Here is a 13,200-nt window from a genome sequence, read left to right as displayed (position 1 = left end):
CCCTCTCAAGCTGAATGCCTTTTCTCAATCTGACCTCCCGCCCCGCTACAGTAAATTAAGGTGGCCAAGTCGCTCACACTTTCGTTGAGCGGTACCGCGTTCCCATGCATTGGTGCATTGTCTTGGGCTGTCACACTTGAGCATTTGTGGCACTCGTGAGAAAGATTTATTATTGACGAGCGACTACAACTCACGCCAATCAGACCAATCGACTATGCAAGCACAGCTGACCCTCCTCAAATCCGACATACCCTTCTCCGATCTGCCCTAGCGAACTACAAAGCAAGAAGTTCCCGACCGGAACCCCTAGACCGAGATCCACCCTCCTTTCGCTGACGCCAAAGCTCAAGTGACTTGTGTGCATCATACAAAGGTAATCACCATCAAGCCTGTTCAATGTATTTCCGTCTCACTAAAAAGACAAATCCGAACTTGCCACCGACTGTTTGGATTTGACAGCTTTTCTGACGAAGTAGAGACATCGGGTATTCATTCATTCGTACAATCTATTCACTAAGTGTCTGGCTGGGAACGTACCATAAATTGTCCGAAGATCTAGTGTACAGTCTGTACACCTCTTCGGGCTTTATGGCTCCAATGCTGCTGGAAGTCAAAGCGTTGAATCACTTTCTTGTTCCTATCAGAGCGATCAGTGCATGATCAGCAAATCGCTTCCGACTCCAATCATCAGAAGCATAGCGCAAGGACCTTGTTTGTGAATCGGACGAGAAGCAAAAGATTCTCTTTTACACGCGAGAGGTACATATACCTATACTGAAGTCCACGAGCATCATTCACTTCTTTCCTCTTTCCTATCTTTCAAAGGAATAGCCCTCTTCGTTCCGAAAATTCAACAGAGACACAATCACCGCCGACAGTCGAGATGCCAAAATTCCCACTCATCCCATTCGTACCCAAGCCAGAGCCGACTTCTAGGTGAGCTCAGGCCTTGCATACAGTCCTGCAGTGGTGATGGCTAATGTCGTATGTCAGCTACTTCAAGGTGAAGCTCGCTCTTCAGCCCACGAAGATCGTGACCGCCGGTGTCAGTGAGTCACATTTCCCACTTTTCACCTTGTCGAGAGGCGACTCAATTGACATTTATCGCTGTAGCCGATACACAAGGGTTTTTCCTCGGAATCTTCAGCGAAAAACTCAAGATCGTGGTCGATCTTAACGGTGAGACCAAAGCGCTGTGAGTATCAACAAAGCGGTATCTCAGGTGATGGGAAGCATAGCTGATTGTCAACGCCTTTCCTGATAGTGCCATCGACTACAATCGGATCATGATAAACTTAACATTGCTTCCCGCCTCGACCAGTTCCACCATATCTAAACCGGCAAATACCACAGTCCCGCTTGTCCTTCTTCAGCCAGTTCTTCAAGCGCAAGGATGGGTAGGCGAAACGGAATTCGGGTTCGTCTTTGTTTTCCAGCAGAGAACTATCGTTATGGTCGCTGACAAATGGCGTTCAGGGGAATCGTAACTGACGCTCCTCCCGGCGACTATCACATCAAAGTAGAACTTATTGATATGACAATGATGTGAGTACGGTCACGCCTTTTACTCTGTAGACCACCTGAACTAATGGGTTGTTAACCCGCCGTAGCTTCAATGGACAAGCTAGTACTGCAATCCTCGGGACCCTCGTCTCGAAGGGGGTAAAGCTCGTCTAATCAGGTCCTTTAGGTAGTTCGTAGAGTACTATAACCTGGACTACGCCATACCCATCTTGATCGATCGTAGTCCTTCATGCCGCAGTGCAATGCATCTTGTTTACAATGATCAGTGATGGAACAAAGTCCCTCTCTTCTATTCACGGGATGACTCTGAGCGTCTTCGCCTTCTACGGGCAGCTGAGACTGAGAGCAGTCAAGATGGAGCAGCATCGAGAGGGGTCAGGTGGGCGAATGAGCGGTATGCGAATGACACTCTCTCGCGACTAATCGATACATAGGTCGAGACTGTACTGAGCCGGACATCATGCCATGCTTCACGCGTTGGTGGACCACGATGTAGACTCGCGTTCGCGACTGAGACCTCACTCACCCTCTATCGAGGGTATTTCCATGTCAAGTGACGTGTTTTAAAAGGGTTAGACTGGTGAATTACGAGAAAATCCAGTGAACGCTAGTGGCGCCACGTGTAGAATTAATGTCCCCGTGCTGAATTATCGAGTGGAGGAAGATCAACGCGAAAAGCAACCGCGTGACTCAAAGTCTGTACTATTTCAACATTCTTCGTGTTTTGAGTCTTCATACCAGCACCTTAAGATTAGTATTATCCGAGAAAACGTCCGTATTAGTCGCCTAGCAGTAGCTTGACGAGACTCTTTCATCATCTCTTCTCCCATCTTTCTTCCGATCCCCTTTTCCTCAGTCTCCAAATTCGCGTCGAGTCGATTCCACCAACACGCTGTCCTCCTTAAGATGACAGACGGACGCGATCAAGGCGACATTCGCGATCCGTTATCGTCTATCCCACTTAATACTCCTCAACGTATCAACGCGCTCGCTGGACCGTCGAAACATACACCACCATCGACTACTAGCAAGCCGACTCCCTCATCTTCAACCAAGAAACTCGCTCCCATTTTTTTGACGAAACGACGCACACCCACTTCCTCCACCACCAAAACAACCGAAGATGAGAACACTCCTCCAAATAGTGGAAACGGCTCACCCATCTCACGAAAACGGATACGGCTCGACCCTCCCTCGTCAATCGCGTCTTTGACCTCCATCCCCCTCGAGAACACACCTTCGTCTTCTTCATCATCCGCGTCGTCAGGTACGAGCGCGAGCACGAGCCATGGTATTGGAAATAGCTTTCATGGATCCACGCTGGACGTGGAGATGGATGGATCGAAGAATCACTTTCGAATGCACAGTATACACGATTGGTTCTTGCCGTCCACTAATCTCAACTATGAAAGGGTCAAAGAAGGGAAGAAGCCCGAGATCGATACTAGCATCCGTATAGATGCGGCGCCAAGCAATGGGGTGTGGAAGAGACAAAGAAAGCGACTGGGTGTGAAATCAATGAACTCTCTGACTCTGAGCTCATGCAAATGTAGGTACCTCTGCGGACGTGTCTGTCAGCTTCACGCGTCTATAGCTGATAATCATTTCTTGGCTTGATTCACCAGTGATCACGACTCAACCACCATTCTTATCGACCTTGGTCCATTCTTTATTGCCTTACGATCCTGTCACACCTCCATCAGTCCTTCTTCTGCCGTCCTTACACCCGCCAACAGGTCGACCGCGCGATTTTGCTCCGCCTTTATCGATCTCCTTCAATCACGTGGCGAAGACGTATGACTCGTACGCGTCCAAGGAACTAGGCCTGAGACGCCTAATAGCTATTGCAGGCGAAGAAGGCGGAGTTCGGATACTTAATGTAGACGAGGGACTGGGAACGCATAGGGAAGAGAAAGGCTTTTGGTGGCGAGCGCATGGTAATGCCGTCTTTGATTTGAAGTGGAGTAAAGATGATAGCAAAGTCGTAAGTCGCGATCAATTGTTCTGAGGCTGGAGTCGCGTCGGCCATGCTGATTGACTTGGCTCTACTTAGCTTACTGCGTCAGGCGATCAATCCACTCGACTGCACGCTCTAACAACCCCGACACCGACGTTGCTAGCGACATTAACGGGACATACCTCTTCCGTCAAAACGACGACTTTCTTCGATCCATCTCGATCTCAGTCGGACCCTTCATCTGCCTCATCCGTGATCGCATCAGGTGGTCGAGATGGAAATATCCTGATCTACGATGTGAGATGCAGGGGAAGGCGAAATGCCGATGCCGATCAAGGTCCTGTCCCAAGAGGTGATAGGGAAAGATATAGTGATGGTGTTCCTGGATTTGTGGCCCAACCGCCCAGCAGAGGAATAGAGTTGAATCCCGTGATGACTATCAGAAATGCTCATGGTGATGGGAGACGCAATGGGATCAGCGTGAGTGAACAATGAGCTCATCGGTTGTGCTGTTCCAATCATACGCAGAGAGGCCTTGAGGCTAACCTATCATCGACGCAATCTTAGCGGACGTCGACCCGGTCCGTCACTAGTCTTGTGGCATTGCAGAGCATGCCTGGGGTGCTTGCATCCGGCGGATCGTATGATGGGTGAGAGACATTCGAATTCAGAAAGAAATTATATTCCAGCTAACATGTGTTGTGCACTTCTGCTCAGTATCGTCAAATTGTGGGATTTGCGATTTCCCGCTCCAACCACTCGATCACCCGAACCACGACCATCTTGTACAGCTATGGGCTCTTTACCTGATCCTACTGTGCACACCACTGCGCCTTCGAGGCGAGCAAGATCAATCAACGCACTATGCGAATCACCCACGACCGGCGACCTCTTTGCGTTATGCGGAGACTCTAAAATCCATTCTCTCAGACCTTCTCATATCCATTCAATCGCTTCTGGGGAGAGCTCAGATGCTGGACAGGTGGATATGGGAGAGTCCATCGGGATCAAAACATACACAGATTCGAATCTGCTGGTCTCAAGCTTTTACATCCGCTTGTCGATATCCTCAGATGGGAGGTATTTGAGTAGCGGAAGTTGTAAAGGCGGAGTCATGACTTGGGATACCAAGAGCAAAAATACCGATACAGCTACGAGATTATCTTTGGGAGAGGGGGGCGTTCATTGGCCAGCGGGGAAAGAGAGGGAAGTAGGCGCTGTAGATTGGGGCAAAGATATGGTAAGTCCGTCCTCGCATTTAGGCTAAATTGAACGTGGGTAAAATGCCAAGAAGAGGATTAATCTGATGATTCCTGCCTGGTCGTGTGTAGCTCGCTGCATCTTCCGATGATCTCGCGACTCGTATATGGAGATCGAATCGCGAAGCTGCGAAATGGCTCAGAGACGATCCGGTGACAGCTTCTGAAGAGTGGGGAGGAAGTATTGTATAAACGGCATTGGGAGAGCCTTGGGTCTTGTGACATCTGTATTGAGAAGCATGATGCCCTTCATGATAAGATCGGACCGTATAATTGCATTTGATACCACGTTGTAATGATATAACGAATGTCTGTCACGACTGTAATGGTAGTTCTGGCATTCTATGCATGCATGCGATCTTGTTCATGTGGGATCAGTCTGCGCGTGGTTGATACTCATCGCTTGGTATGGAGATGTGAGATCAGACTGGGCGGGGGCGCATATATGACCGCTTCTTTGCGAAAGAGGTATGCTGAAAGCTGAATGAAAGTTCATAAAGCGCAAAGGCAACGCAGTGCGAAGTGTGCCTGCGTGCAGGTGAAGCGACTATTATGAAGATCTCGCTTTGCCAATTGCGAGGTTTCTCCAAGCGAGAGCGAGGTCGACAGGAAGGGCCAATATTTGTGCCGGATTTCGGCTGAGGCATGGGAGTCAAGCGTAATTTCGGAGTCGCCGGCTTGTGTGCATGCATGTCTGATTGGTTGGACTCATGGATGCACTGATAACTGACGATGCGCATATACGCTCCAATAGAATAAAATGCAGGTCATCTTTAGTGGGCTGAGTAGCTGGAGCTTGGCATTGCTATGCGGTTCTCCGATATGACGGATCCGTATACTGAGACGAGTAGACTCCAACCTTGAAATCGGGATGAGCTCGGTCAATCCGTCTTGTCGGCGGGGTGTATTTCCCGGAGCTTGGATTCAATCCCTTATCTAACACTCAAAGACTGTACGCATGTATCATTCGTACGCGTAGTGCTGAGCAAGGACTACAACGACCTACTGCCCTAGATGCCTCTCGGCAATACCACCAGTCACTCGCTTGGTGGTGATTCCGACTATAGTCCTAGTCCTGCCTCCTTTCGGAATCGAGTACAATACGACCGGACCAGCAAGTATAAACCAGAAGCTGAAGTCCGATGCTTATCGCTTGAATGTAGGAAAGGCTAGAACCGTATCCGAACATGCGGAACATTCAAGGTATTTACGTGATCGCTAAGCGTTCTGGAAGGGGTGAACCAACCAGAATAAAGGATTAAGCGATGTTTACCTAAAAGCCCTTTGAGAGCCCCGTACGATCCATTGGTTCCTGAGCGTTTAATTTGACTTTTTTGACTTTTCCCAACAACTTTAACGAGACAGACCTGGTAACCCCGCTGCCTTGTTCAGTACTTGTTCTTGTTCTTTCGGGGAACCATTCTGACCTCGCTTCGCTTGGCGATTCGAAGAGTGCTTAGCAGGTGCAAGATCCATCTACGGTGCCGAAGATTACAATAACTGATACCAACGCCGAGGCATCCACAGAACTGTTCGCGTTGTGCATTGATTGGCTACGTATGAACACATGTTGCCTTGCTCCGCAAAAGTAGACGACGAAGAAAGACGTCGTACTCGTTCTTGATTCACCGCGCTTAGTATTCATGGATTGTAGGCGAATTCGCGATTTCACGTTGGCCGACGCCAGGTGGAGAATCTGATTTACCGGTATCTTCAATTCATCCACATGTTGCTTCACCGTCGATACTCTTAGATTTAGATTGTGAAGGCACATCATAGTCCGATTCTAGAGTGTGCATACGTGCATACGACCAATAGATTGGAGTCAAACAACCCAACGCGGTATACCGGGCAAGGCGAAGCGTAGCCCATCGCAGAATTAGCGTAACCGAGGAATTGATCGAGCACTAGTACCGTTCGTCATCAACCGAAATCCATAACTTGCTCTCGCTTAATAGATCAATCATAAAACGTCCTTTGGCTTTCAATTGTTCGCCTTCACCTTTACTACCTCTTCCTCATCTCGTTCAGTCATCCGCTTCTATATACAGCTCATACATCCAGCTGTACATACATATCTTTCTTGCTAAGCCGACAACCGACATTTTACCAGTGGAAACCAAGCCTCCATCCGGCCATTTTCCGTTGAATGTTGGAGAAGGTAGTTGTATAGATAAGGATCACGAGTCATCGACAAAGGACCCTCCCAATACACGCGGATCATTACGCAGTCACAAGCAAGACAAGGCCGAACAGCATCGTTTACCTCCTTTGTCAGTCACGGGCAAAGTTGGAGTATATCAAACCGACGAAAGAAGAAGGATAGACTCGGATTTTGCTCACTGCTCGACCGACCGATCAAGCAGTCGTGATTACACATCAACAACTGTATTGTCGCAATCCAAACATAGGAGCCCAGCATTCGCAACAGTATCAGAAACCCAGTATCATTCATTCATTACGGTCACGATCCATCAAGCACGAAGCTTTCGGAGCCGGTTAACGCAATTTGTCCAACTTTACAGATCACCCCATTCCCGAATGGCTCTTCATTATCGGAAACAACAGGATATCCATCTCGATTTTTGAAACACCAGAATAATCCAATACTCCTCTCTTAAACCTATATGAACGAAGCTTGGCCTGTTCACAGTAACGCTGTTGGCTTAGTAACATACTCTCAGTCCACAATGTCATCATCATTAGCATTACCACCTTCGATCAAGACGATACCTTCCCTACCCATGGCTACGCCCACCCCCTCAGCAGCAGCGAACCAAAACGCTGTGGCCGGTCCCTCGGTACAGCCCACCTCGACGCAACAATCGAGGAAGCGATCGCAGTCGCCTCCAGCAGAAGAGGACGAAGATGATGAGGGGGAGAGCGAGGATGAGAAGAAGAAAGCTGGTGGAGCAGCAAAAAAGAAGAAGGGCGAGAAGGAGAAGGGGGAGTATAAGTATTCGAATGAGATTAGCCAGATGGTGAGTTGTCAAGATGTCGATCACGAACAAGGGCACAACGATTGCCCGAAGGAGAAGGGAGGGTATAAGCAGGAATACGGTTCACTGTGTAATTGAAGAGAGCCAACGCTGATCTGCCTTTGATTGAGATGTTCGTGTTTGGTGAAGTCCAAGATCCCTTGCCGGAAACTGTCAGGTTGGTAGAAGATATAGTCAGGGGTCAAATAATAGAAATTGTAAGTTACCCGACTCGCAAGGCAGATGGCTTTTTACATATTGCTAAACCCTCCATCACTTGTGTATAGGTAACCCGTGCTCGACTTCTGACTCACCTCCGATCGTCTCGTTTCCTCTCTGCCGAAGATCTGATCTTCCTCATCCGGGATGATCGAGGCAAAGTCAACAGGCTGCGGACGTACTTATCATGGAAAGACGTACGGAAGCGAGCCAAAGACGAAGAAGAGCGAGGTGGGGATGTAGATCTTGAAGTTGATGGTGGGGATGGTAAGTTTTGGATCTCCATCCGAAACTGAAAACGATACCTCTCGTCTCGCAGCATCTTTCGCATTGCTGATTACTTGATCCTTATGCTTCGCAGACAAGGCAGCGGCAAAGGGGCGAAAATCGATGATGAAGCTTCCTTGGGAGCTTCTGACGCCCTTTTCAGACTACTTGCGGACCCTGCCGAGCAAGCAAAGTAGGGACGACGAGGAAGAGGAAGACGAGGACGAGATTCAGGCTCATCAAGATAGCATGCAACGGTTGAGGGTGGGTGTATAATCGTATCTTCAACATATCAGCCGAAATGTAGATTACTGATGAGCATCACTCCGTACTTCTTATCGCAGGATGCCGATGAGATAACGAAGAAGATGACCAAGGATGAGTATGTGCATTACTCGGACTGTCGACAAGCCAGTTTCACATATAGGAAAGGTGCGTCTCTTCTTTTTCTTCTGTTCCTGTTGTTCACCTCGGGCAACTGCGCTACAGTGACTGATATCTTTTGGGTTAATAGCTCGTCGGTTCAGAGAATTTGTTAATTTCTCAGCATATCTAGATGTCAAGCCCAACGACGACATAATCGATATCCTCGGCTTCCTCTCTTTCGAAATGGTCAGATCATTATGCGTCACCGCATTGGAATTGAGGGAAAGTCTAGAATTGACTAAACCTCAAAATCAATCTCCATCACCCAATAAACGAAAATTGGAACTGAGTGATACTTCCCAAGCCCAATCGCCTGCCAAAAAGTCCAAAACAGAGGAAGGATCTGCAAAGATATCGACCAGCACAAATACACCGATATCGCTATTTGCGCCTCCGCCTTCAGCTCGACAACCTCTCTTACCTGGGCATATCCTAGAAGCGTTCGCCCAGATCCAAAGGGCCGAAGCTGCTAGTAGAGTCGGGGGGATGAGGAATTTCAAGTCGGGCTTAGGGAAAGGCAGAGTCGCTTTGGTGTAATGGTGTAATGGTGTGATATTCTGGTAGTGTAGGTTAGGTGGGAGTACTCGTAGGGATGAAAGAGGATAGGGTAGATCATGGAGAATGCTTAATTGTAGTTAGAGTGTTAGAGTGGAAGAGTGTTGAGAATGCTAGAGTATACGTTGTATGGCTTATGACTTTTACTGGTTCTTGAAAAAGTTGTGAGAATCTTTGTGGATTGTTGATGTTATCGTTATCTTCATCGTTTGCTATCCATACAATATAGACCTCTACCGTACGCGATTGCCCGTCATATTTTTCTGAAACCGGGAAGACGGATTGTTAGCATTGGCGATCAACCAGCTCAATTCGAAGTAAGTTGCATACATCGTTTGGTCTTCGTCAAATACGCTTGGCTAGGGCGAAGCTCGTAACTCAAGAGTAGCAGATCGAGCGCAGAAGGACTCACATAGCTCAGACACCGATAAAGGGTTTCCGGGACATGACTGACGTCTGTGTTAAAGAGATGCGGAGGCGGATTCAGCCGTATTCATGGGTCATTCAGACAAGTGAGATGATGTCGTCGTAGCGTATATGAACAACAAGTAAAAAAAAAAAACAGCAATATGAGACAGACTCCACACAACACGACACTTCAACGCGAAAGGGTATTATAGACGGATAGAGCGATGAAAACAGAAAGATGACGCGATGCAGGGATACAATGATGATGCTGAGGGTAAGGATAGGACCAAGAAATCTACGATCCAGGCCATTTCAGTCTTAGTCCATCAAGCCCTAACACAAGCACAAGGTATCAGCTCAGGATTCGATACGGGAGTGGAACAATAGACGTACATCTGAGATATAACAGATCGGCAATCGGACTTCTTTCTCTGATCAAATCATCATCTTTCTCCTTACTCTGCCTCATCGGTAATCCGTCATCCGACGAAGGAGTCGTGGGCTTCGTAACGTCGACTTCTACAATCGGACGCGATTTCGGTATCACGTTGGCCATTGACATGTTCCGGATATGAGAATGGACAATATCGTTTCTACCGTTCAAATCACACCCGATCAGTCTAAGAACACAATGTTCACAGTACTTCCTTGACTTACTGCCTTATGCCGCCTAGGATATCCATCACCAGCTTATAAGCTATGTCGGGATTAGTATTTCCCAGATCTGCGAATCCTTTCCGAATTAGGTTGACGCCTTCCAATGTCGTCGCATCGTGGTCGTCAGCGGCGGTCTACCATAGTAAAATGGCAGTTACAAGTTATCAGCTATCATAGACTCAAAAGGTCCACTGGACCTGGTTGAATTGCTCACACTGTCCAATACACCTAAAACTACTTCTTCTACCAGCGCTTGACCTGCTCGACCTCTCGGTGACATCGCAGGTTTAGCTTTGATTGGACTTTGCAACTCCGGTACACCGTTCGTCTTTCTGATAGAGCCACTACCAATGTATTCGGTAGACATTCTCGCCGAACGGATGGTATCGACTTTCTTCATAGGTCGGACTGTCGAATACCTATCACACGCACTGAAGCGTTAGCATCATCAATCACACCCTTAGTTAGCACTGCCGAAGCATGGCCTACCCATCTCCAAGATCGCCTTCTTTGACCACGGTTCCCGTATCTTGGTCGTGTCGCTGTTTCCATGTACTCTTTCCCGATGTCCCGCTGCCCGTCGAAGACCTCAAGTCAAGGATCTCTGAGTGAGGCGTTTGCGGCGAAGAGCCGATAGACGGGGTAGGGTTGGGAGAAGATCGTTCGAGCATCGGTAACGATAGATCAGAGCCCTGCAGAGTCGCCCGATATCAGCTGCGAAGCCCGTCCCGGTCAAAACAGCTGACGTACATTCAGCGTGGAAGCTCTTAGAAGCTCTTCTCTCTCCCGTACGGTACCCCAAGTACCGTCTTCCTCTTCTTCATCCTGGTAATCCCACTCGTCATCGTCCATGTCCCCCAGATCGAGATTCACAGGTACACCTTTGATAGTCCCTTTGATCGTCTCATCGAAATTCCATTCGCTCTTCATCGTTCCTCCCGGTCCGATTGTCAGATTACCCAACCCAGCTGCGATCTTGTTTAGTGTGCGAGAGGGGCTGTTTGACTTGGAAGGCGATCTCGCTCTCAACGCTTGGTAGCGTTGTATTAGAGGAATGAGGGTTGATGTCGAGCGGGCAGACGTGATGAAAGGATGTTGGAGGAGCTCCTTTGCCGTTGCTCGCTAGGTACATCAAGATGATTCAGCGTTCTGTTTGAGATATATGTAAATCAGATTGAGGCCGCATGGACTACTCACGTCTTTTGGGTCTTTCTGTAAACATCGCTCTATGAAACCCTTGAAGCTGTCACTCCACCCATCTTCCTCTAATCTCGGAGCTCTCGCTTTAGGTATCAGAAACAACACTCTCATCGGATGGTACTCGCTCAAAGGCGGTTCTCCTTTCGCTAGCTCGATAGCTGTTATACCCAACGACCAGATATCTGCTCGACTATCGTATCCCGCTTGACGTATCACTTCGGGTGCCATCCAGAATGGTGTCCCCACGAAAGTATGCCTTTGCGATTTATGGGATGATAGCTGGGCTGCGACACCAAAGTCGGCTACGAGAGAGCGACCGATCAGCCACAAATCCATGTTATCGTCCTTTGATAGAGATGGAGAAGCACGAAAGGCAGAATTGACAAAGCGTACCTAGTTTGACGTCTCCGCTGGCGGACAGCAATACGTTCGCAGCCTTGATATCTCGATGTATCTTCCCTTCCTCATGCAAGTATTGTAGACCCAACAACAATTCTCTGCAGACTATCGCGATTTGAGATTCGCTAAATATCCCTGGTTTTAGCTATACATAATATCAGCTAATCTATCTTGAGCCCAGTTTGACAGGGCAGACAATTGAAACAGCTGAACATACCAAGTCAAGACAACTTCCTCCAGCTAGATACTCCATCACAATCCACAACTTCGCCCCCCTGACGAACGACCCGTAGTACTTTGTGACATGGTCAGACCAACATGATGACAGATGAGCTATCTCCGCTTGTATCTCCGATATGTCATCGTCTGACGATTCAAGGTCTAGCCAGAAGCAGTCAGCTGGTGTATGCTGGGTGCTGCACAAATACGGCGCAGCTGACATACCTATCATTTTGATAGCTACTATCTGCTTGGTCTCATTATGCGACCTATGACAGTGCTTGATCAGCTACCATCGTGAGAGTGCTCGACTGCTGGAGGACGCACGCTTTCCACACCGTTCCAAAACTACCGGTACCCAGCTTCTCTAGTAAGGTATATGTCGTTGCGGGGTCCGCTAATCTCGCGGGTCGAGGTGGCGAGGCTGGCATGTTTGATGTAGGGACTTGGGGTATATGACGTTCTTCTAGCTTATCGTTTCTTTTGGTCTTAGGATCGATGAATAGCTTGTCTTGACGTCGGATGAGGAGATAGAGAATTCTGGACAGATAAACAAACAGACAAATGATCGATTCGAGATTAGCTTTGTCGCTCTCTGATCTGACAGATGACGCAAATTTTCGAAAGGTCTTACAAACACTCACGGAGACGGAAGATACTCGGCTCTTAGTCTGAAGCAGGACCGCCGGGTAAGGGAAAATGAATGACGTCGGGATGAAGGATCGTTTGGTTGGTTGGTCGCAAGATACGTTTGAGAGGTATGATGAGAGGCAGTGAATGGGAAGGGAATGGGAGAGAGGGTAGAATGGATACACAAGTGTCAGCTTTGTCCCTTAAGCTTTGATCGCTGTATATCTCAAGTTCTCGACAGGTCAGAAGGTAAAGGTTGGAAAATAAGAGGCACTTACCCTTCAGTCCGATCGATGGCGGTTTCAAGGAGGAAGTGATGCACAAGTGAAATAAGGCAAGCTGTATGGGTGTGGGTGAGTTAGCTTGCTTGATGGAAGAAGCTGGCGGGATTGTTAGAGCTGTGAAGTTGCGTTAAACACATATACACACACGAACGTCATAGTGTCATAGCTGATACTCACCTTGAACCTGATGCCCTCGTTCTATCAAACTCTTCTTTGAA

General features: G+C 48.2%; 4 protein-coding genes across 4 annotated transcripts; 3 read left to right on the top strand and 1 right to left on the bottom strand.

Annotated features, from left to right (window-relative positions):
- Positions 1-883: 883 nt before the first annotated feature.
- I303_100312 (uncharacterized protein) lies at positions 884-1,677 on the top strand (the record flags this gene model as incomplete). Its single annotated transcript, XM_018403683.1, has 6 exons — positions 884-936; positions 994-1,049; positions 1,114-1,195; positions 1,265-1,417; positions 1,477-1,545; positions 1,611-1,677. 6 exons carry the CDS (start codon positions 884-886, stop codon positions 1,675-1,677), a joined length of 480 nt encoding a protein of 159 aa, XP_018266337.1.
- Positions 1,678-2,430: 753 nt separating this feature from the next.
- Positions 2,431-4,932, top strand: I303_100311 (uncharacterized protein; the record flags this gene model as incomplete). The annotated part of the gene is made up of 6 exons (XM_065968083.1): positions 2,431-3,073; positions 3,150-3,508; positions 3,578-3,961; positions 4,049-4,131; positions 4,199-4,721; positions 4,813-4,932. 6 exons carry the CDS (start codon positions 2,431-2,433, stop codon positions 4,930-4,932), a joined length of 2,112 nt encoding a protein of 703 aa, XP_065824155.1.
- A 2,498-nt stretch (positions 4,933-7,430) lies between these two features.
- Positions 7,431-9,167, top strand: I303_100310 (uncharacterized protein; the record flags this gene model as incomplete). The annotated part of the gene is made up of 6 exons (XM_065968082.1): positions 7,431-7,721; positions 7,850-7,936; positions 8,006-8,204; positions 8,299-8,468; positions 8,549-8,636; positions 8,719-9,167. The coding sequence occupies 6 exons, from the start codon at positions 7,431-7,433 to the stop codon at positions 9,165-9,167; spliced, it is 1,284 nt and encodes a 427-aa protein (XP_065824154.1).
- A 721-nt stretch (positions 9,168-9,888) lies between these two features.
- On the bottom strand, positions 9,889-12,499 carry I303_100309 (uncharacterized protein; the record flags this gene model as incomplete). The annotated part of the gene is made up of 11 exons (XM_018403680.1): positions 9,889-9,926; positions 9,987-10,186; positions 10,251-10,384; positions 10,465-10,669; positions 10,740-10,942; positions 11,001-11,372; positions 11,448-11,752; positions 11,844-11,994; positions 12,067-12,230; positions 12,294-12,337; positions 12,396-12,499. 11 exons carry the CDS (start codon positions 12,497-12,499, stop codon positions 9,889-9,891), a joined length of 1,920 nt encoding a protein of 639 aa, XP_018266334.1.
- Between the last annotated feature and the right edge of the window lie 701 nt (positions 12,500-13,200).

The sequence above is a fragment of the Kwoniella dejecticola genome, chromosome 1 (assembly GCF_000512565.2).
Source record: "Kwoniella dejecticola CBS 10117 chromosome 1, complete sequence".
In the NCBI taxonomy this organism is placed as follows: Eukaryota; Fungi; Basidiomycota; class Tremellomycetes; order Tremellales; family Cryptococcaceae; genus Kwoniella; species Kwoniella dejecticola.
The sequence above is the reverse complement of the archived record's forward strand: the minus strand, read 5'-3'. Positions and strand labels throughout refer to the sequence as shown.